The sequence below is a fragment of the Lycium barbarum genome, chromosome 10, assembly GCF_019175385.1.
Source record: "Lycium barbarum isolate Lr01 chromosome 10, ASM1917538v2, whole genome shotgun sequence".
In the NCBI taxonomy this organism is placed as follows: Eukaryota; Viridiplantae; Streptophyta; class Magnoliopsida; order Solanales; family Solanaceae; genus Lycium; species Lycium barbarum.
In genome coordinates, this window is record NC_083346.1 from 14,721,168 (window position 1) to 14,743,222 (window position 22,055).

The following is a 22,055-nucleotide window of genomic DNA, read 5'->3' on the forward strand; positions in this document are numbered from 1 at the left end:
TTTCAGAGGCGGCAAGGCTGAGTTACTGATGGAACTGGCTAACCTTGCTATCCAGGAATATAACGGGAAAGACTCCAATGTATATATACGTCTTAATTTACTTTCTGTGATATATCCTCGATTATCCTTCCTATATTTTCAACTAACCGCGACTCTCCTTGCAGGTTTTCAAGTACAAGATTTTGAAGATTGTGAAAGCGAATTTTACTGCGTCATGTATTGCATAATATTGGATGACTGTCAAAGTATTGAATCTCACTCTTGGTACTCCTATCGAAACTTTTCAAATTCATGCTAGTGCAAGTGTTTTGGGTGATAAAGAGATCTATTGTTGCAGGCTTAAAGAAGAGGTAATCAAACACCTCATGTAGTTACAATTTGTGTCTTCCTTTTCAAATTATGTCATAAATACAGAGTTGAATTTTGGAATTGGATTTCATGATAACTTATGTAGTAGAGTGGACATGAAATGGTAATCACAGGCATTAGTGTGGACAGGAAATGGTAATCACAAGCATTCTTTCTGTTAAAATGTACGCACTTCGATAACTAACTTTTACTTTGATTTTCTGAACTAATTTACAGGCCATTGTTGGTTTGCCAAGCTGCGAGTTTTGTTATGGCTTGCTGTCAGAGGGGCATATCATGGGAAGAAAGGCAAAGGCACTTGAATTAAACTTCAACTGTTTCATATTTCATTATTATATATTAATACATTATATCACATGGATTTTAGTTTTCTAGATTTAGTACTTGTTGAGACCATTTCAATCTCTGTTATAAGCCCTTTATTTAGAGGAGTGATCAGAGGATCTTTGTTATTTGAAGTATGTGATAATTATTCAAATAATTTGTTATTTGAATTCCTATAGTTGCATTTGCATGATACTGATTCATAATAGCTTCTTCTAAAATATCTTCACCTTGATCAACGTGTAGGCATGGGATTGTGCTGCTTCCAACCAATTGTTTTGAAGTATGCCCATGACTTACAGTTGCTTATTAGTATTGATAGGAGCAAGTGAATAGATTTTTACAATTGATCCCCTACTCCGGTCTTTTAACTTAAATGTTAATTGTTACCCGCAAAGTAGATAGTTACAAATTTCCAATTGATAAAAGGAATGAAAGTTCAGTTGTACATTTGCATTAAGCCACAAAGCGAGCTTTGTGGTTTCTTTGCGCTAAAGGTAAATTATTGCCAAGAATTTAAACAGGAAAAAACTTCCCAATATGTTGGGGTCGCTACATAAAGGAAAGTCACACCATATAGTAACTTTTTTTTTTGTTTATTTTCTTTTCGTATCTTTACCTTTCTACTACCTTCATTCTTTTATGAGTAAAGATGAGTTTTTGTGAATGAATGAGAGCCATGAGTTGTTAGACTATGCATTGGTGTATAGGGATTATAAAGGTATACCAAAACAGCAAATTAGGGATCACATGGCTAAGGGGTTAGATATAGTGTTGGGAGTTGATATACAAGGGGCAACATTTAGGAGGATTTTGAGAAACTCTGCTGTGTTTGTGTTCTTGGTTGCAGAGAGTGAAGATGCATTGGTAAAGAGGTTGATTGATAGGAAGACCGAGACTAAAAGGACATTGCTTGTGAGAATTGCAACGACCCTTGAGGAAGTTAAGCATATGGAGGAGTTTGATTATGTGGTAGTGAATAGAGAAGGAGAGTTGGAGAATTTTGTTAAGTTGGTGGAGTCTATTATTGATGCTGAGAAAGCTAAAGACAGGCGAAGAACTGTGACTATTTAGACTGTCTGATTTCTAGTCTTTGATCTATTTTTTTATTAAGTTGAGCTAATGTTCTTAATGTTTTGTTGTATTCTATTTACGGGTTTTATATAACTTTTTCCTATCATTGCATTGCCACAGGATACCATTTCAAGCATGAATAACAAATTCTTGATGCGAGGGGTTTCTTTATGCAAAATTGTTTTTCCTACTTGTGTCAACCTATTTTTCTCCTTAGACTTCAAACTGAAGAGATCTCTCCTGATAAGTAAATTTAAGGGTTGCAGGTGGTACCTCCACTTTTCGATAGCAACCAAAAGTGCCAACATCTCTTCTTCATGTGTAGACAAGCCTGATTCTTCTTGCACACAACTTGACTTAGAAAGGCTTAAAGTTTTCCTTCCTGCTGTCCTGCATCACCGTTGCACCATTTCCCTCAGCACTGCATCCTGTTGAACCACAAAAGTATTATTGAAATCTGGTAGTGCTGGTCGATGAATAAATCTAGTTTGTTTGTGGGATGTGCAAACTTTATTTTGGGAATTAAAGACTTTTTAATTACCCGTACGAGAAATACAAAACCAGGGGAGAGACACCAGCTCGAACCCCTCTCCATTTTTGACATCTCAACAAAATAACAAAAACAACTATGAGAAATGCAAACCTTTTGATATGCCATTGTATTCTTTACTCAACGGGTGTATTGAGGCATTAGAAGCTCTGTGTTTGCTTTCCAATTTGTCTCTACAGGAGAATCTTGCGTTGAAGATTGTGAGTTTTACTAATTTGACAGTTTTTTAATTTTGTTTGCTCCATCTTGTTATAATAGTTAGCCTTATACCAATGTTTTATGGCTTTTTTGGATAGTAATTACGTATCATTTGATACATACTGTGTTGCACTGTATTATTTTGATTAATAGAACGTTTGGATAATTGTATCATTTTTGCTGTTACATAATGTGCAATCTAAAGAATAAACGGAAAAGGGCCTAAAATACCCTCAAACTATTGAAAATGGAGCAAATATACCCTCCATCCACCTTTCAGCCTCAAAATACCCTTACCATCCACCTATTGGGTCTAAAATACCCTTATTGCTAACAGAATCTTTTCATTAAACACGTGGCAATTTCTTATTGGTTGACTTATAAAATTAATTAAACTAATTATCCTTTTCAATTTTGACCGGATAACCCATTTGCGCCCCGCCCCACCCTCGACCCGACCCGCCCCCTTTCCATTTAATAGAAAACAAAACCCTTCAACCCATTCCATAGAAAACGAATTGGACGCCACCTTCTTCTCTGTCTTCTTCTTAGGGTTTTTTTGAATTTCGAATTGGACCCATTTCATTAGAAGAAAAAAAAATTCGGCGCTGCTATTTCGAAAACCCTAGAAAATTTAAACCAATTTCTGGTCAAAATGTCCCTATTTTCTGCGTGAATAAGTTCGTTGGGTGAAGATTTGGATTGTACAAGTTCTGTTCCGCCTTTTAAAGTAAGATTTTGCTGCTTATTACTCATTTATTGTAAGTTAAGGTTTAAAATTTTGTTTATTTTGTGCGAGATTTGATGTACGTTGTCATTTTTGCTGAGCTTCCATGTGTTATATGCTTTTTTTTGCCATGTGCTTTTCTTGAAGGATGTTTGACAAGGTTGATTTAGTATTTAATTATGGAGGCAAGTGGGTACTGCGTCCTCAAGTTGTCTACATAAAAAAACAGAACCATGTGTGGGAGGGATATGATCCAGAATTGTTGTCTTACATAGATATATGTAATGAATACACTAAAAAATTATGTTTTAAAGTGGTAAAACAGCTGCTGGTCACAGGGCCCTCTGGGAGATATTTTTTGGTTGAGAGTGATGCAGGCATTAGAACACTTCAATCTTCTCTATCTAGTGAGTTTTGTGTGCTGCAATTCTTTGCTGTAGATGAAAGTGAAGATAATGTTTCAGCTCCCAACATCATTTATCATAAAGAATCATGCTTTGTATCAGTAGATGTAGGAACTGATTGTGAGTCGGGTGAGGAAGAGGATGATGATAATGAACCAGTTCCTAGTGACTATGACAGTGAAGAATTGGAACTTTTTAAAAAGGAAAAGAATAGGGAAGTGAATGAGAAACTAGAAGGTTTTTAGTGTTGGAAAAGGGTATGAGTTTTAAGGATCTTGATGAAGCTAAAAGAGTTGTGAGCTATTACGCAATTTCTAATAAGAAAGGACTTAAAGTTGATCATAGTGACAGTCATAGAGTTAGATATAAGTGTGATAGTGGCTGTCCTTTTGTGTGTTTGATTTCTGAAGATAACAAAAATCAGGGATTTAAGATTAAGACCTTGCATTTAGAACATAATTGTCAGCCAACATTTAAGAATAGAAGAGCTACTCAACAAGCTTTAGCACATTACTTCAAGAACAAAGTGCAGAATAATCCTAAGTACAATGTGAAAGATATGAGGCGGGATTTGGATGATCAATTTTCACTTAATATTAGTGCTTCAAAGATGAAAAGGGTTAAGAGGATTATTTTAGAGAAATTGGAGGGTAGCTACCTTGATGATTTCAATAGGTTGGAGGCTTATGCTCAAGAATTGAGGGATAGCAATCCTGGTACTGATGTGGTGAGAAATATATCTAAAGAGGCTCTTGAACAAGGTAAAAGAAGATTTCTGAGAATGTATGTGTGCTTCCACGCTTTGAAAAGTGGTTGGAGAGGAGGTTTGAGGCCATTTATAGGGCTGGATGGCACATTTTTGAAAGGGAAGTATAGGGGAATTTTATTGGTTGCCCTTGGTCAAGATTCACAAAAGCACTTTTATCCACTAGCTTGGGCAGTAGTGGATAGAGAAACATCCAAAACTTGGAAATGGTTCATTCAGTTGTGGTGTGGGCAGACCACAACAAAAAAAGATGCCCTCAGGTAAAAAAAAAATTCCTTTAATTATTCAATGTTTACACTATCCTATTTAAATGTCTAACTTGACAATATTTGTAGCTTCAAAAAGGTGCACAAACAGTCCAAGATGTGTCTTTGTCAGCACCCCAAGCCAGTCAAGATTCTGAAATCAGTTTCATGCCTTTAAGAGCACTTGTTGATGAAGATGATGATGCTGAAATTGATGATGAAGATGAGCAGCCTATTCTTAGGCCTAAGGTGATATCTGAAGCTAAAACTAGGTTTCAACGAAAAAAGATGCATCAACCACCAACTGGTTCAAGGAAAATTGGCTTTAGGGGAGATGAGAATGGTGTGAGTAGGCCTATTAATCTGCCATACTCACCAAGAAAGTTGGGTTGGAGAGGTGAACCATATGTGACGTCCAAATCAGTTGGAAGTAGCAAAGGAGAAGAAAATTGGGAAGTTGAAGGCAAAGAGGGGCAAGTATTAAGGCATAAGTGACTTGGTTCAAGTAGTTGTTTGTTTTTAAGTTTTTCAATGTTATGTAATGGCACAATTAAACGTCATATTTTGCTATTTTTTATTGTGAATCAGTCTTAGAAGTGGCTGTATTGATTCACTTCAAAAGTTTTTGGGTGCTTAGTTTTTGTGGGTTTCCATGTATGTCAATGTAGTAGTCTTGTTGAACATTTTGCAAAATATATGACAATGCCATTGCTAGTTTTTTGTGCAGTTTGGTGCTGGTTTGGTGATATTTTGTGCAGTTTTTTTTTTAGCAGTTTGGTGCAGTTTTTGCGCAGTTTGGTGCAGTTTAGTGCAGTTTTTTTGTGCAGTTTGGTGCAGTTTAGTGCAGTTTTTTTGTGCAGTTTTTGTGCAGTTTGGTGCTGGTTTTTGGTGTTCTGGTAGTGATATTTTGTGCAGTTTGGTGCAGTTTTTGTGCAGTTTGGTGCAGTTTCTGGTGCAATTTTTTTGTGCAGTTTGGTGATATTTTGGGTGCAGTCTTTTGTGCAACTTGGAGCAGTTTTTGGTGCAGCTTTTCCTTAGCAGTTTGGTGCAGTTTTTGTGCGGTTTGGTGCAGTTTAGTGCAATTTTTTGTAGTGTCTGACTTTGTTTTTGTTTTGGGTTGGTTAGGTTAGTTTTTGTGAGTTGGTGTTGATGTCCACTAAATTTATTGTGGACATCAATTATTGTTGTGTTGGTATTTTGGTGAGTAATGAAGAATTTCTGCATTTGCTCAGAACTAGTTCTTAAATTAATTTCTTTCCACTTTTTTAAGTTGCTAGAATGTATCGGACAGCAGATTGTTATTGCTTATTTCGTAGCCTTGCAGTAGTCCTTTTATGCATTTCATTTTCTGAAATTATCTTTTGAAGTAAGCAGTATCTTTCTTCAGTCAGGATTGGTAATATGTATACTTTCAAATTTCAACCCAAATAATCATTCATATTAAAGACACGCATCAAAAAATATTTTTTTTACTAGAAAAAATGGCATCTGCACTTGAGTTCAACATAATGGCAAACATATTCAACAACAAGATTTAAACAACATTTCCATTCTACAAGACAAACCAAATAACTAACAATGGCATTGTCATATATTTTGCAAAAATGTTCAACAAGACTACTACATTGACATACATGGAAACCCACAAAAACTAAGCACCCAAAAACTTTTGAAGTGAATCAATACAACCACTTCTAAGACTGATTTACAACAAAAAATAGCAAAATATGACGTTTAATTGTGCCATTACATAGCATTGAAAAACTTAAAAACAAACAACTACTTGAACCAAGTCACTTATGCCCTAATGCTTTCCCCTCTTTGCCTTCAACTTCCCAATTTTCTTCTCCTTTGCTACTTCCAACTGATTTGATGTCACACATGGTTCACCTCAATCACTTCATACCCTAAGTCTTCATTACCTTGAACTTGACAGCCTTGTGCAATGATTCTGAAATCATTATACAAATCCATGGCATATGGGCTAAAATCTCCGGTCCAAGTTCTTGCCTCATCTTCAAGATCTTTCAATCCAGTCATCACCTATTTATAACATTCAAAATAAATGAGACACATTGACTAAAAGCAGTAACTATGCAGGTGGACAGAAACAGTAGTAATTAAAAGGAAAGCCATGAAAAATGAAAGGGGTCTTCGGTTAGCAGGTGGACAGAACTAAACCAACTAAACCATTTTCACAACTAAATCCAACTAGCCAATAAAATCACACTACAGTTCACCAAGAAAAACAATTCAAAAAACACCCATTAGCAGAAAACACACAGAAAGAAAGATGGCTAATTCAAACAGACCTGGAAAAAAAAAAGAGCCAGATCCATATGTTTCAAGAAACACATAAAAAGACTACAACTTTATACAAATCAGAGATAAAAGAAACATATATGAAGAAAAGGGGTAAGCCAAAATGACAAACCAGAACGTGGGTATGGCACTGTTTTCGTATTATATGAGATCTGAAAATGCAGCAACTAAGCACAACTTAAAAAAAAAAAAAAAACAGAATGAAACAACCAGTTGAAGCTGATGGCAATGCTCAGTATAGGAATACATTGCACTCATTAGAAATATCTATCTTTTTAGAGTCATCATATAGTAGAAAAAATATAGTAGCAGCGCTGAATTTTTTCTGAGAAGAAGGTGGCGTCCAATTCGTTTTCTATGGAATGGGTTGAAGGGTTTTGTTTTCTATTAAATGGAAAGGGGGCGGGTCGGGTCGGGGGTGGGGCGGGACGCAAATGGGTTATCCGGTCAAAATTGAAAAGGATAATTAGTTTAATTAATTTTATAAGTCAACCAATAAGAAATTGTCACGTGTTTAATGAAAAGATTTTGTTAGCAATAAGGGTATTTTAGACCCAATAGGTGGATGGTAAGGGTATTTTGAGGCTGAAAGGTGGATGGAGGGTATTTTTGCTCCATTTTCAATAGTTTGAGGGTATTTTAGGCCCTTTTCCGAAGAATAAATTTACAATATTCTAAAGAAAAGTAGGATATGGGGTAGAATTATTATATATAAAAAAAAGGTATGGTAACTGATAAAATATGATTATTTATTAAATAATAAGTAAAAGAAAAATGAGAAAAAAATAGGGTAACAATGCGATCAAACCACATTGGTCATTACATGAAATGAGACTCTTTGTTGTTACATATTAATAGGTTTAATGATACGATACAAGAACATCAAAGTAACTATCAAAATAAATATTGTATTTAAAGTAACACGATAAGTACAATAGGTAACAACCGTCCAAACAAGTTGTTAGTGCCCATGCTGCTGTGGCTCCATGCCACTACTATGATATATTGATATGTCATCATTTAGTAGAGCCCTTCCTTGAGTGACATCAAACAAATGGTATAGGGCTATATATTCGTGTTGTCCTTGAAAATCAAATCAATGAAAATAGTTGTTGACCTTACCACTACATTGATTCTGTTGCCTTTGTTATGGCATAAAGTAAATTTGCAAATTCACGCCAAGAGACACCTTTATCTGTATGAGAAATTATGATATTCACTAGCTTTGAGCAAGAATCATATTCTTCTAGCAAGAAGGAATAAAGAAGACCAAAATTTGTACTGCTGGTTGTTTTATACTCCTTCCGGATAAAAAAGAGTGTCCATTCAGCCTTTTATTCTTGGATAAAAAAGAGCGTTCACTTTATCAAATCAAGAAAGAATTAACTTTATTTTTTCAGATTTGCCCCTATTAAGTGCTATGTGATCAAATCCCAATACCTATTTAATTAGGGACAGTTTAGCCATATTACTTATTTTTTCTAGGAGTTAGTATTTTCTTAAGGAGTGTGCAAATGATTAAGTGGACACTTTTTTTTTATCCGGAGGGAGTAATATAGAGGTTTGATCGGGGAACTGAAATTTAGTGCAGCGAAGTTTCGATATGACGAAAGGTCAACTAATGTCGATATGATGAAAGGTCAACTGTGATTATGTATTAGACGTGTTTTTATAGTACCAATTTACCTGGCCGAATAAATGCTCAGTGATTTAATTTGTATACATCGATAACGAGAAACTTTTATTTTACGTCTCACATTGCTGACACTAGTGTGATGTTTCTTTTTGTCTCACAAGTTAGTAGACTAAAAAATTTTGGACCCAAAACTAGTGTCAATTGTGTTAGACACAAAATAAGTTCTTTCTTACATCAGAACTACAAATTCCTTTTGAGTAACTTGATGATATAAAAATTTCTTTATCATCGTATACAAATACATAGTGAAAGTGGGATTTTGTAGGGGAAGCTTCGCTGTGAAAGGTCAACTTTATAATTACTAATTAATGTGTGGTAACTTTAGTGGCAGATTTAGATTTCAGACAGTACAATACTTTGAGTTCTGAATTGAAGTGTGGTTCTATAATGTATGTTTAAATCAATGTATGCTTGTCATTATCACACACATATATGGAATTTGATCCCAACATTCTGAGTTTATCTGCGATTGGATCTGCAACTTGAGCAAATTAGTGCTATGTTGAATGTTGAGCTGATAGTTATGTAACTAAACTAACAACAACGATAATCATGCCCCAGTCTCAAACAAGTGTGGTTTTATAATGTGTGAATACATGATAATGGGAAAATTTTGTTTTATGTCTCACACTGGTGACAACACTTTTGTGATGTTTCTTTTGTCTCACAAGGTAGTAGACTAAAAATTTGTGGACCCAAAACTAATATCGATTGTGTTAGACACATAATAAGTTCTTTCATACATCAAAATTACAAACTCCTTTTGAGTAACTTGAAATATTTATTTATTGTCATATATAAAACATAGTGAAAGTGGGATTTTGTAGGGTGGAGATCCCCTCCGGTGATAATTAGTCCAGTAATATTCAATACACTTATTGATTTATGTCATGTGGCAGCCTAACTAATTCAAGGCTGAGAGTCATCTTGTTACTAACAAGTATAAATGGTAATGCAATTTTAATTTGTAAGCAAACAAATGATAAGATTATACACGTAATACTAACGGCAACCGTCACGGTGTCTGCATATATCTCTCGCTCAATGCAGTATTCCTTTTGTAAAAGATTAGAATTCATCAAAGATATATTTATCTATCTAGCTATCATAAATCTAAATACCTTTTATTATTATATTTAAGACACTGAACATGTCATTTAATAAATTCGATAGCTTCTTTGGACTTTAGAAGTGTTAGATGATCATATATAAATAGTCATTTCTTTTTTAAATAATTATGGAATTGAAACAACTTAAGATGACTCTCATTATTTAAAAAGCTTCGTGTAAGCAAATGATTCTTCGTCTTTTGATGTGTTATTTGGTAAGAATTTACATACACTCGATATTTACACTAAATCGTAGTACTAATATGTCACAATTGAATTATAAAAATAAAATAAAAATATGTATCAATTAACTGCGAATTATAATAATTATAGTGTTTCTAAAAATTAAGTATTCAATTCCAATGTCAAGAATAAACTTGGGAAGGACATAGCTTCATCATGGTGGGACCATATGCTGCATTTCTTATGATTTTGTTTGTTCAAAAATTATAATTGCATTACCATGTATAGTTGTTTAGCAACAAAATGAATCTCAGCCTTGAATTAGTTAGGCTGCCTCATGGCATAAATCAATAAGAGTATTGAACATTACTGGACTAATTATCACTGGAGGGGATCTCCACCCGATTTTGTAGGGGAAGCTTCGTTGTTAAACCAGAAGATTTACCTTCATATTGTCAAGATGATGATCAAAGCGCCCGTTATTCAAGTGTATTGAAGATGCACAGAAAGCAGACTTTGTCATCGGTAATACAGTGCAAGAGTTAAGAGTCTTCAACCATCTTGGCCTTACAAACGGTCTTCCCCACTAGCTTCAGCAAGAGAATAATTTCAACGAGCTTGCTACCGGCATCAGATTATACCGACTGGCTCAATAGCAAACAAGATGGTACAGTGTTATACATCTCATTTGGTAGTCTTGCTAATTTGAGTAAACAGGATATTCTGGAAATAGCACAAGGCATCTTGATAAGTAAGGTGAATTTCATTTGGGTGCTACGTCACAATATCTTAGTTTCTGGAGAAAGAAACATTTTGCCTCTTGGATTTGAGGAAGAAACTGCAGATAGAGGATTGGTTGTGCCATGGTGCTCTCAACTAGGAGTACTATCACATACAGCAGTTTTGACTCATTGTGGGTGGAATTCAATCTTGGAGAGCATATAGTGTAAAGTTCCGATGGTGTGCTTTCCTGTTTTGGCAGATCAACTTACTAACAGGAAATTAGTGGTTGCTGATTGGAGGATTGGTGTGAATCTTTGCACTGGAAGATTAATCAGGAGGGATGTAGTAGCGGAGAATATTGGAAGGATAATGAGTAAATCAGATGAATCGAGGAAAAATATAGAGAAAACGAATATGGTCTTTCAGAATGCACTTTCTGATGAGGGATCTTCAGAGAAGAATCTCGACCAATTCACAAAAGACATGAAGAACAAGATTTCTCAGAAAAATTGAGATGGCCATCAAGAGCTTGCTATCACATTCGCACTTACCAAATTTGGTTCTGCAAAGCCAGAACTTAGCAAGTAATAAGTAATGTATTAGTTTTAAAATAATTGTTGCGAGGTGAATAATGATATGACATACAAGTACTACACCTTAAACTAGTTGGGTCAGCTATATGAATCCTCAAAATTTATGCCATGACCAGTTGAATAATGACATGCATAATTGCAAGAATAGAAAAACTGCTCAGCAGATACATGCATACCATAGATGTAGCATGGCAATATCCTCTATATTCCATGTTTGAATGTCTGATAATGATAAGGTAAAAAAGTTTAATTGAAAACACACATCTTTTACTTCCAGCCTTGAAGTTGGACTTAGTTTTCACAATTAAATTCTCTTCCAAAGGAACAACAATAATTCACCCTTGAGAAGCTTCTCAAACCAAACTGCACCATCACAGTGTAAACTGACCTTAAAATAGCCCCAAGCTCAAGATAACAAACTGCTGAAGTCAGCACAAAGAATATGACCAACTTGTCAAATTTTTGCTCATCCTTTTCTGCATCTCATCATACAATCACAGCACTACTTCATATGTTTTACGAGACTAAGGCTTCTCTGCATGTATAGCTAGAAAAAGACTGAATCTTTCATTCAAAGGAATCTCAGGCACTGACATTATACTCAAGTATTCCACTTCTACACATCATAGATTTAGCTCTGTTGGAGGACGATTTAAGGGTAAAAAATAACACACGTTTATCTTCTTTTTTTCAGTTTCTTAAGCTCAAGGAACATTAATTTAGCTGCTTGCAAGCTCACTTTCTCCAATCAAAACCACGGGGTTATTAACCTAAGTGGACATGTGGCTTCTGGAACTTCCCATGAATCCATACTCTTCGCATGTTCTTCCCATTCCGTCGATTCACTGACTGGACACAACAATATTCAAGCTCAAGCTGCAAAAAGGTTCATAAATATGTTACCGTTTATTGGCAATGAAACCAAAATCCCTGTCTGTAGTTCCACAAAGTAGCCTATGGGAAATAAATACCTCACTGAATCCTGTTCCACAGAAGAGATCTCTTACATTATCCAAGCAAAAGAAGTAAGACCTTGTTCCATCAGAACGCATGTACTCCCTGTATCCTACTCTTTGCTCTGGCTCGAACCGAAGCATGGTCATATCATAAAGACCTGATTTCACACTCCCAGAATTCAGATACTAGGAGAAAAACTAAACAGATCCCATCATTAAAAAAATACGAACTTGGCTCAGGCTATTACCATAATCTCTGACTAACAACAACCCTCCGGGCTTTAGGACGGAGAAGCATTCTGTGATTGCTCTCGACATCCTGTGAAGTGGCACAGCTGATAGTGTAAATATCTGGCAGATTACGAATAAAATATCCATATACTTAGATATTTGATTTTTGTAGAAACCTATACAGTTGTGAATAAAAAGGAGCCTTGATTATAGACATAATTAAGAATGTACATACTAAGGTAACAAAATCTACTCCTCCAATGCAGCTATTGTTCTTGGCAGATATCGGTAGATCGGGGAAATCTTGCTTACTGCAGCTTCTTGCATCTGCATGAGAAAACACTTTCATTCAAAAGCACCTCTTTGCATACACAATGAAATGCAGAAGAATTGATACATTTACCAACCTGCGGAGCACATATTTTGCTTCTGGAAGAAACTTTCACGGCAAGAAGTGCAGACTAACCAGTTTGGAAATCCACTTGCAGAGAAATCACATTGGAATGTGGCAAAACGTTCTTTAGCCAAGTTTATATTAGCAGCGTCAATATTCTCTTTAGCCCTCTCAAGAGCCTCTTTGCTGCAGTCACAGGCATAGAGAGAGATGCTCTTGTTTCCACTAAAGAGATAAGTAAAGTTTCAGCAATGAGATCAGAATAATACGGTTCTGAATCTTGGCATAGCACATAGAAATCAATCAGCAAGCGAACAAGTATGTGAGCCTTGCTGTAATGAAGAGATGAAACCACATAAAGCTAAACTTAATCTAGAGAAAGAACAAAGATTCTTCAACATTGCTCTTAAATAAGGTCCAGTAGCTAGGTCAACACTGTTACACCTCGTAGTTTTATACATTGAGATTCGTCATATGTTAGTTGCCATAGTCTTGGACACCGGGGCTGTTTCTGAGGTTATACGAGGATGAACATGCCTATCTTATGTTTATAAGGGTTTAAGTTCATGTTTGGTAAGTTACAGAAGGATCAGAGAATAAGTGAGTCGAAGCGGAAAGGTTTGAAAAACATTGATTCTGGTAATATTAAATACAGATATGGTCCGTATTTTGTGATATGGACAGCATTTAAGGATTTGGAAAATTTACAGAGAAAGCAGTCTGGGAGGTGGTGAAATACAGACCACTATGCGGTCCGTATAATTTTATACGGCCAGTAAGTTGGCCGTATAATTTTTTACGGACCGTATTTTTTATGGCGGTGGATTTTTCTGATTTTATATATTAAGACCTCCCTTCATTCTTAAGTCATTTTAAACCAAACCCAAGTTCAGATAAGCTCTAGAAACCTCTCCTATTATATTCAATCACTTCCCCAAGCATAAAATCAAAGATTAAAGTGAGAATCAAGTGCATAGGGTTTTCAAAGTATTGTTGAAACTTGTCTCTTCTTCTTGTAATAGCTTTGGAGGATATATCAAGGTGAAGTGATCTTGGAATTGAAGTGTTCTTGAGGTAAGATTTCATCTTATTTCCATGATTATGAGTTTATGTGATAATTATGCTAAGGTTTGAGGGAAAGAAATTGGAGGAAAGGTTCAAACATGAACTTGATGTTATTTTGAGTTTTAATTTAACTTGAGCTATGATGATTAGTGTGTTTTGAGCAAAATCTTGTTACGAGGGATAATAGTTAATGTTGAAGAAGTGTTGTATACAAGTGTATATGGGGCTGCTCAATGGTATATCTTTAAATGTTGTGAATATGAGTTTAAAGGAGATCATATGAGGTTGTTAATTTTTGGTTGTGGAGTTTGTGGTGATGATTAAGAAATAGGGGAAAGGCTGTCCATTTCACTTTAGAATCGAGTTATCATTGATATACGTGATATACAAGTGCCATCTAAGTCGTATATGTATTCCTTTTAGGAGTGGCGCTCTAGTGGTGATAAGTTTGTTGTTGGATTATTTGGACGACTTGAGGTATGTTAAGGCTAACTCTTCTTTCATTTTGGCATAATCTATAGCGAAACGAAACGTAAACGAAAGTCATTCCATAACGACTCTACTCTTAGATATGCTAGAAGCTTTTGTTCTTGACCTCTTTATGATGATGTTGATCTTGCCTTATGATTAGTGATCCTTCAAAGTAAGTTATGTTAATGATGATAGTTCCATAATGATAATCGGAGGTGCAATGACCTTACGTCACTCCTATAGTCGTAACACTTCTTTGTGCTCTCATGCATGCATTATATATATATGTATCTATTTTATGACACCGAGCCGCGCTATAGTCAGCTGGGTACGGAACCTATTGTGCACACCACTGCAGTTGGGTACGGAATGATGATGATAGCCCCAAAGAGTGGCTTAATGATGATGATACAACCCCATAGTGTGGCTTTTATATATATATATATATATATATATATATATATATATATATATATATATATATATATTTTTAAAAGAAAGCATGCATGTCATACGCCCTCAGTGGCATTCAGATGTACAACTTGACTCTCTTTTATCTCATGTTACCTTCATGTCTATGTTGTTCTTTGTTCCTTACATACTCAGTACTTTGTCCGTACTGACGCCCCTTTCCTGGGGCGCTGCGTTTCATGCCCGCAGGTTCAGGTAGGCAGGTTGATGATCCGCCCCTGTAGGTTGTTGTTCAGCTGACATTGGAGCACTCCTCTTGTTCCGGAGTTGCAGTCTAGTTTTTAGTACGATATTCTTTTGTGTACATACACGCATGGCGGGGCCCTGTCCCGACCTTTTTATGTCAGATACTCCAGTAGAGGCTTGTAGACAGTCATAGTTTAGCTAGGTTTTGTATGGCCCCTTCAGCCTATATTTTCGCTGTATAGTACTTCTCAGTGGCCTTGTCGGCTTGCTCAGTTTTTGACCAGTAGTTGCATAGTATGTCTTCTTGGGCTCATCCTTTTCTCAGTATATTTTTCATATGATTTAGCAGACTTTCATCTGGTGACCCCTGAGGTCCACTCTTGTTCATGATCATGATAGAAAAGTATGGTTAGCGGTGCTCGGCAGGTAGGCCCCGGGTGCCCGTCATGGCCTCCAGTTTGGGTCGTGACAACCACCAAACCAATACAGCTCTGAATTCATGTTACTTCTTATTTCTAGTCTATCAGCAGTGTTCTTCCTAGGTGAGATTGAATAGAAAGTAGAGATTCTACTCTACTCATCCATTTGAGCATATAAGCCTCATATATTGTGTTTGGTAAACAAACGAATGAGTGACCAACTTAGAAATAGCTCCACTCAATATAATTAATTATGGGTTGTCAAAATATCAATGAACAAGAAACTCTCTTAGGACTAGTGGCTAATAATTATGCACTTAAAGAAAGAGAATATTGGTAGCAAACTTCCTCAGCCTAAAAGTGTTTAAATAATTAAGTCACTCAAAGCAAGTGAAGTTCTTCCTCACCGTAATATTGGCAGAGCTGTACTACCATTTCCACATCCCACCTCCAAAACTGTCGAGCATTCCTTGCAAGAGGCTAGCTCTGGGAATTCCTTAAGCAAGTACCGCCGCTCCTACATGGAAGCACTTATGTTAAAGAAAGAACGTAAAGTGGAATATAGGTTTTTCAAACAGTTCACAGAATGGTTCTGTTCTTCTTGCTGCAACTGCCGATCAGGTCTATATACGAGTACTGAAATATGCAACCAAAAGAAATTGCAAAACAAGCAGATGATGACCATTAGTCTTGAAAGCCAATAACCTGATGATGTCATTTGAAGAGAAAACGGATGAGTTTAAAAGTAAAGAAGAACAGCCAAAGCAATAGCAATGAGTAAATGACTCAGCTCTTTCAAGTTGACATACGAGAAAAATAAACCTTGTACTTCCTTTTCCAATTTGAACAAGAAATTATCTGATTAAACTTGCTATAAGTTCTTATGGTACAAAAGCATAGCGATCATTGTTGTAACAGATTCTAGTAGTTGTAATATAGAAGTTGTGACAGACGGAGCCAATTTTTTAAAACCTCACTCTTGTTTTACATTTTGATGATCAGAAAGAGCAAGGCATTTTTTCCCTTAGTCACCATCTAGGTTTTCACCATGGTATAAGAAAGGATTCCACAAAATAACTGCCAAGTACAATTCTTTGCTAATTATCTGATACATCAAACTAGTAGTCTAAAACTAGCACGAAACTCGAAACTGAAACATCAAAACTTGATGTCTTGGACTTCGCACCTTTGGACTTGAGATTGAATCCCTGGTAACTCAGCTGCCAAAGCTTGCTTTCAATCCTATAGACTTTGGAACTCAGACCTCAAATGCATACTTCTAATGTGTGAAAGTTGTAAGATGCCCAAGGAGGCTCATGGATTTAGCTTCATTGCCAAGTTCAGGAGGACTTGGTAAGAGAAAGGGAGTGAATATAGAGCTTCCTATAAGAAGACATTTGCATATTGCATATCATTGTGAGCAGAGAGCATGCTTTTATTTGAGACTGTTTTAGAGAGATTTTTCTGGGACAGAAATGTTCTACAAGAGAGACAATGCCGACCATTCCAGTGTAGCTTGTTGCCCAAGATAAGCAACGTCAAACCCTTTGTTCACATACTTTGTTTTCTGGAATAGGTCTTCTAAATGGTCCAAAACTTGAGATTTGAATCATTGAGTTAAGTTAGCCCACAATCTTAAACCCATGGAGCTAGCCATAGTCCAACCTCAAATCTACTACTCAACATCAAAATGTGAAGAAACTTCTAAATGTGGAAGTAATATGACAAATTGGTATGAATACTTTCTTGGATCTTTACTTGAAATGCCAAAGCATGGCTGTATTATGCGAAACGATTCCATAACGCCAAGACCAGCCCATATAAGAGTGAGAAAAAGGGTATAGTTTGGTCATTCACACAGAACCTAGAGGTCATGGGAATGAGCTCTTAGGTCTTCCTTTGAAGTATGACACTTTCCCTTCTAGTGTTTCAATTCCTTAGACTAGCATGCAGCTTTCATACCTTAGCTTCCTTGTCTTTGTTTATATTATAGCTTTACTCTTGGTTTCCTATTGTACTTCTTTGTCATTAATGTTATGTAACACCTCTTTTTCTATAGCTCCTTATATCATACCTTTCATGTCATAGCTCCTCATATCATAGCTCCTCCTATCATACCTCTCAAGTCATAGTTTCTCATACCAATACCTATTCCTGGTAGTTTATGTGATGAATAAAGTTAGACATGGTAGAAGCCAACTATAACTTGCAAGGATCTCATATATATATATATATATATATATATATATATATATATATATATATATATTATGACAAGGGAAACCGTAGCCGCTACCCTTCAGGTGCACACAAGGTAAACCCTACTCCTGTGCAATAGCCCGCAAACCACACAAGAGAGATAACCCGCACTAGGCAAGAAAATAATACTATCACAAAAGGATCTCATATTAAAGGTATAAGTACTTTCAATGAGATTTGAGGTTCAAGTATTGGGATGAGACTCGTAGGGAATGAATCTGTTTGACATAGAAGAAAAATGGAGCTCAAAACTATGGAGATGAGCTCTGCCATGGCTGCACACCCAAGAGAGAAAAGATCGAAGAAAGATGGTTGGTATAGCCGGTGGGGTGCACAGTTAGGAGAAAATTTAAAATATGGAGCTTCAATCTCCGTGGTCGACTTTAGACATTGTGTCTCAACGATCAACTCTAAAGTTCTTCCATATTTAGAAACTTCTCTACGTATGAAAGTGGAAGCATCAGTTAGTAGCAGAATTATATATAAGTAGGTATGGTTCACTAGTGGGCTCAAAATAGTAATCCAACTCACCTAACTTTTGCACTGATTAGACTTAGATCACAGAGCATACTATGAGCATCATCCTACGATAGGGTGTTATCTATCTCTAGAAGAAGTGATGAAAATTCCTACTATAACTCAAATCTCCCCGTAAGCTCTCTGTCAAGATGGTATGTAATATACACCTTCTCATATGAAACTATCTCCGTAGGTCCATCCTCGCACTTACTCCGACCTAAGTCCTTATCTGAGATACGCATCAAACTCTATCTCGCACTCCAAGAGTCATTTATAGTCATAGGTTCAAAGTACAAGACACTAGGTCTCTAGGATTAGAAGCAACTCCTAGTGGCTCCGCCAGATGTCTATGGCTCCAATCTCAAGCGCCTTCAGGAGCAAGGGTTGAATCATCAAGTCTTGAGACACAAGATTCTGGTAGTAAAAATACAAAAGCTAGTGTTCTGAGCATGAAATTAAGGTTTGATGGTGCATATCTTGGCCAATGAGCTATGCTTGGATAATTGTTCATATTTCAAAAATTAGTTTGAATAAATTTCTCCGTAGCAGACTTCCTGAAAATGCAGTACTTTGCTCTTTAATGTACAGAATGTGCACAAGTTTTCTTACGAGAAGCTCTACACTTTATCTAGCTCCTGCCTAGTTCCCCATCTGCCACCCAGGAATTGTACTAGTGTATGTTCGATGTATGAAGTATAAAGGATTGGAAGCAAGCATAGCAGCTGAGTCAGCTACAGAAGGATCTAATTTCAAATCTTGTTGTGTGACATCCAATCATCAAACCTTGAAGTATGTGGTCTGGGTTCTGTACTATTTTTAGCACTGCCAATGAGCTCAAAGATCATGGAACTGACATATCAAAAGAAGAAGAAAAAGAGAAGGATCATGGACCAACTACCTCAGTAATAAAGATCTTAAGTGTTGGATCAATTTATAGACCTGGCCAACAGAACTGAGTAAATGCACAAACCTAGGCTCCGTACAGAGTATCTGGGCCAAAAATTTGTGCTCGGCATAGTATCTCGAGAAGAACATTGCTAGTACAACTGTATCCTCCACCCTCGGTAAAAGTAGTATAAATAATCCTTCAAATACTAACCTCTATATGCTCTCTCTTTCTGAGTTTCAAAGGTCACAAGTATGCATTTAACCACAATGCACACGATAAATTGGATTGGAAGCAAACCTTGACGTTAATTCAGCTATCCAACCATCCAATGTCAAGCCTAAGGTGCGAATTCTCAGTCATCAAACCTTGATTGACGAGGTTCAGGTTCCAGCTTGGTTTGCTACTAACAAACACTTCTGCGTAACCTTCAAATTTCTTTTGAAATCACTCCAAGTTTACCAAATCGTTTCACACAACCATGGATACTAGTATTTCACATCTAACTAATGACCAGTGACAACAGCACAGATCCTGACTGTTTACTGCGGGTTCACCGGAACCCGCAGTATGTATTTAAATATCTATAAATATTTGATTGTGAACCCAGTTATATTGTATATTAACTTGAGGTTACTGCAAAATCCATAAACTTCAAATCCTGAATCCGTCTATGAGCGACAAACAATCTTTTCCCATTAAGATTATTAAAGTTCAAATCTTTCAGGAAAATCTCAGCTTTCTACCACTTCTCTAATGCAAGACAAACAACCCCATTAATAAAGTATACCAATTTAACCAAGGGAAGGGACAAACTATACAAATGCAAGCTGAGAACACTACCAACAGCAGCAGTGAATGACTCCCTCCGTTTCAATATATTTGTCTTACTTAAAAGAATGTCTCTTGCCTTTTTTAGTAACTCCTTAATTTCAACTTTCCACGCGGCATATTTAAGACCACAAGATTAAAGAGAATTTTGATACATTCTACTTATGTTTAGTTTAAGACCACATGATTGAAAAGTCTTTCTTACTTTCTTAAACTTGGTGCCGAGTCAAAACCAGACAAACAAATTGAAACGGAGGAGATATTAGTTTACCTTGAAGAATTTGCCAGTGGAATGGCGAGTGTGGAAGTTATTCCATGCTTCAGAATCTTCTTGTTGGGTACATAAAGAAGACAAATGGGTTTCTTGATTTTGATTAGGAAAAGGAAGCAAATGGTGAGCAAAGGAAGGATCTTTTTCGATATCCTGGCGAAGTAGGTCCCATTCAAAGTCGTTGGAATAGTAATTTGCTGCTGACATTATTTGTCCTTCCTCTCTTGAATCCATCATCTCCATCTCTTTCTGTCTGATCCTAATATTAATTGGGATAGTTATATTTTTGAACCGTTCAAGTATAGATTTTGTCTCTTAAGTATATAAAATACGGAAAAGGGCCAGATGTGCCCTTCAACTATATGAATTTCACGCATACGTCTGTCATTTAAACGTTGGCTCACACATGCTCCAACCGTTACAATTTGGGCTACTCGTGCCCTTACACTAATAGAACCCAATTTAAACTCGGATCCCACTTATTTTAACTCAAACCCACTAACCTGCACTAGAAAACCCAACCCCACCTTAAATTCCCATTCCTTTTCTCATTTTAACTCATCTCTCCTCTCTCTTCTCTTAGTACGATTCTAGGGTTTGCACCATTTCTGATCGAAGAAGGGTTCTCGTTGTGTGTGTGTGGGGGGGGGGGGGTAGGTTAGGGTTTATAAACTATGCTAGAATCGAGTAAGTTATTCCTTCTTTACAGTTGTTTATGTACTTTTATATACTAAAGAACAATTATTTGGTCATTAAAGGTGAGGTTTTTAGGTTGTTGTGATCCTTTAAAGTTGATGATGTTTCGGTAGTTGGGATAGCTATTTGTTTATGGCTGTATTTGGTCCCCCATGTGTCTTTTTCTATTGTTTGCATGTGTTGTCCATGAAGATGATTGAGAAAGCGGGCCTGGTCTTCCACTATGGGGGTAATTGGGTCTTTTCACATGATATAGTCTATAATAGAAAGCTGATGCACACTTTGTCCGGTTATGAAGCTTGTATGATTACATATAAATCTGTGTATGAAGAATTTACAAAACATTGTGGGTTTAGGGTTGTAAAACAACTTCTAGTGACTGGCCCCTCAGGGAGCTATTACTTGGTTGTTGATGATGATGGTATAAGGACCCTACAGTGCTTATTCTCTAAAGAATTAAATGCTATTAACTTCTTTGTTGTTGATGCATCTAACCTAAAGGTTTTTGCTCAAAATATTACTCATCACACAGAAACATTTTTCATAGACCTTGATGTAGCTGCTGAATGTGAGCATACTCTTGGGGGAAGTAATGAAGAAAAATCAGATGATTCTGAATCTGATTTTATAAATCTTGAAGGGATTAGCAAAGAAAGAAAGAGGGTTGTAACTGATAGGTTGGAACAATTTAAGGATTTAGAGCTGGGTATGACTTTCAAGGATGTGTATGAAGCTAGAACTACTGTGAACTTTTATGCAATGGTCAATAAGAAAGGGTTGAGGTTAAAAAAACAAATAGAACTAGGGCTAGTTGCTGAATTTATGTACATAGTTTTCAAACTTTATCTCTTGTTTCAATCTTGAAAATTCCAAGTTTCAGGGACAGTGAAGATTACCCATAATGCCATATCTTCTTATTTTCCTTTTTTATTTGGTAAAGTTGAATGGTTATGGTTGTTGATTGTTTTAATTTCACTGCTTATTACAGGAAAGATATCAAGAAATGTTATGGGAAAAATCACAGTCTCAGTCTGATATTGATCAATTTGAAACATATTATCAAACCGCGGGAGGAGAAAAGAAGAGAAAAATATATGGTCTTGGATCTGAAGTAAAA

General features: G+C 36.2%; 2 protein-coding genes and 2 pseudogenes across 4 annotated transcripts; 3 read left to right on the top strand and 1 right to left on the bottom strand.

The window, feature by feature from the left end:
• The first annotated feature begins 1,335 nt into the window (after positions 1–1,335).
• On the top strand, positions 1,336–1,767 carry LOC132613560 (guanylate kinase 2, chloroplastic/mitochondrial-like; annotated as a pseudogene).
• Positions 1,768–2,957: 1,190 nt separating this feature from the next.
• LOC132614653 (uncharacterized) lies at positions 2,958–5,405 on the top strand. Of its 3 annotated transcripts, none has more exons than XM_060329161.1 (3): positions 2,958–3,245; positions 3,390–4,672; positions 4,748–5,405. In XM_060329161.1, exons 2-3 carry the CDS (start codon positions 3,906–3,908, stop codon positions 4,833–4,835), a joined length of 855 nt encoding a protein of 284 aa, XP_060185144.1. In that variant the 5' UTR covers positions 2,958–3,245; positions 3,390–3,905; the 3' UTR covers positions 4,836–5,405. The 3 variants fall into 3 exon arrangements, with proteins under 3 accessions (XP_060185144.1, XP_060185145.1, XP_060185143.1); XM_060329162.1 differs by having other exon boundaries at positions 4,322–4,672; XM_060329160.1 differs by having other exon boundaries at positions 2,958–4,672.
• On the top strand, positions 5,360–11,241 carry LOC132612757 (UDP-glycosyltransferase 86A2-like; annotated as a pseudogene).
• Positions 11,242–11,528: 287 nt separating this feature from the next.
• On the bottom strand, positions 11,529–20,896 carry LOC132614249 (uncharacterized). The gene is made up of 7 exons (XM_060328665.1): positions 20,243–20,896; positions 15,884–15,993; positions 12,878–13,089; positions 12,706–12,797; positions 12,488–12,590; positions 12,255–12,397; positions 11,529–12,159 (listed from the first exon to the last, which is right to left on the bottom strand). The coding sequence occupies exons 1-7, from the start codon at positions 20,483–20,485 to the stop codon at positions 12,049–12,051; spliced, it is 1,014 nt and encodes a 337-aa protein (XP_060184648.1). The 5' UTR covers positions 20,486–20,896; the 3' UTR covers positions 11,529–12,048.
• Positions 20,897–22,055: the final 1,159 nt, after the last annotated feature.

Excerpts from the sequence above, each read along its gene's own strand:
- LOC132614249 (XM_060328665.1), bottom strand. The coding sequence starts at position 20,485 with ATGGAGATGATGGATTCAAGAGAGGAAGGACAAATAATGTCAGCAGCA. Across the intron at positions 12,798-12,877 it reads GCAAAATATGTGCTCCGCAG|ATGCAAGAAGCTGCAGTAAG; the intron begins GTTGGTAAATGT and ends TTTCTCATGCAG. Across the intron at positions 12,160-12,254 it reads GTGGAACAGGATTCAGTGAG|CTTGAGCTTGAATATTGTTG; the intron begins GTATTTATTTCC and ends ACCTTTTTGCAG.
- LOC132614653 (XM_060329160.1), top strand. The coding sequence starts at position 3,906 with ATGAGTTTTAAGGATCTTGATGAAGCTAAAAGAGTTGTGAGCTATTAC. Across the intron at positions 4,673-4,747 it reads ACAAAAAAAGATGCCCTCAG|CTTCAAAAAGGTGCACAAAC; the intron begins GTAAAAAAAAAA and ends CAATATTTGTAG.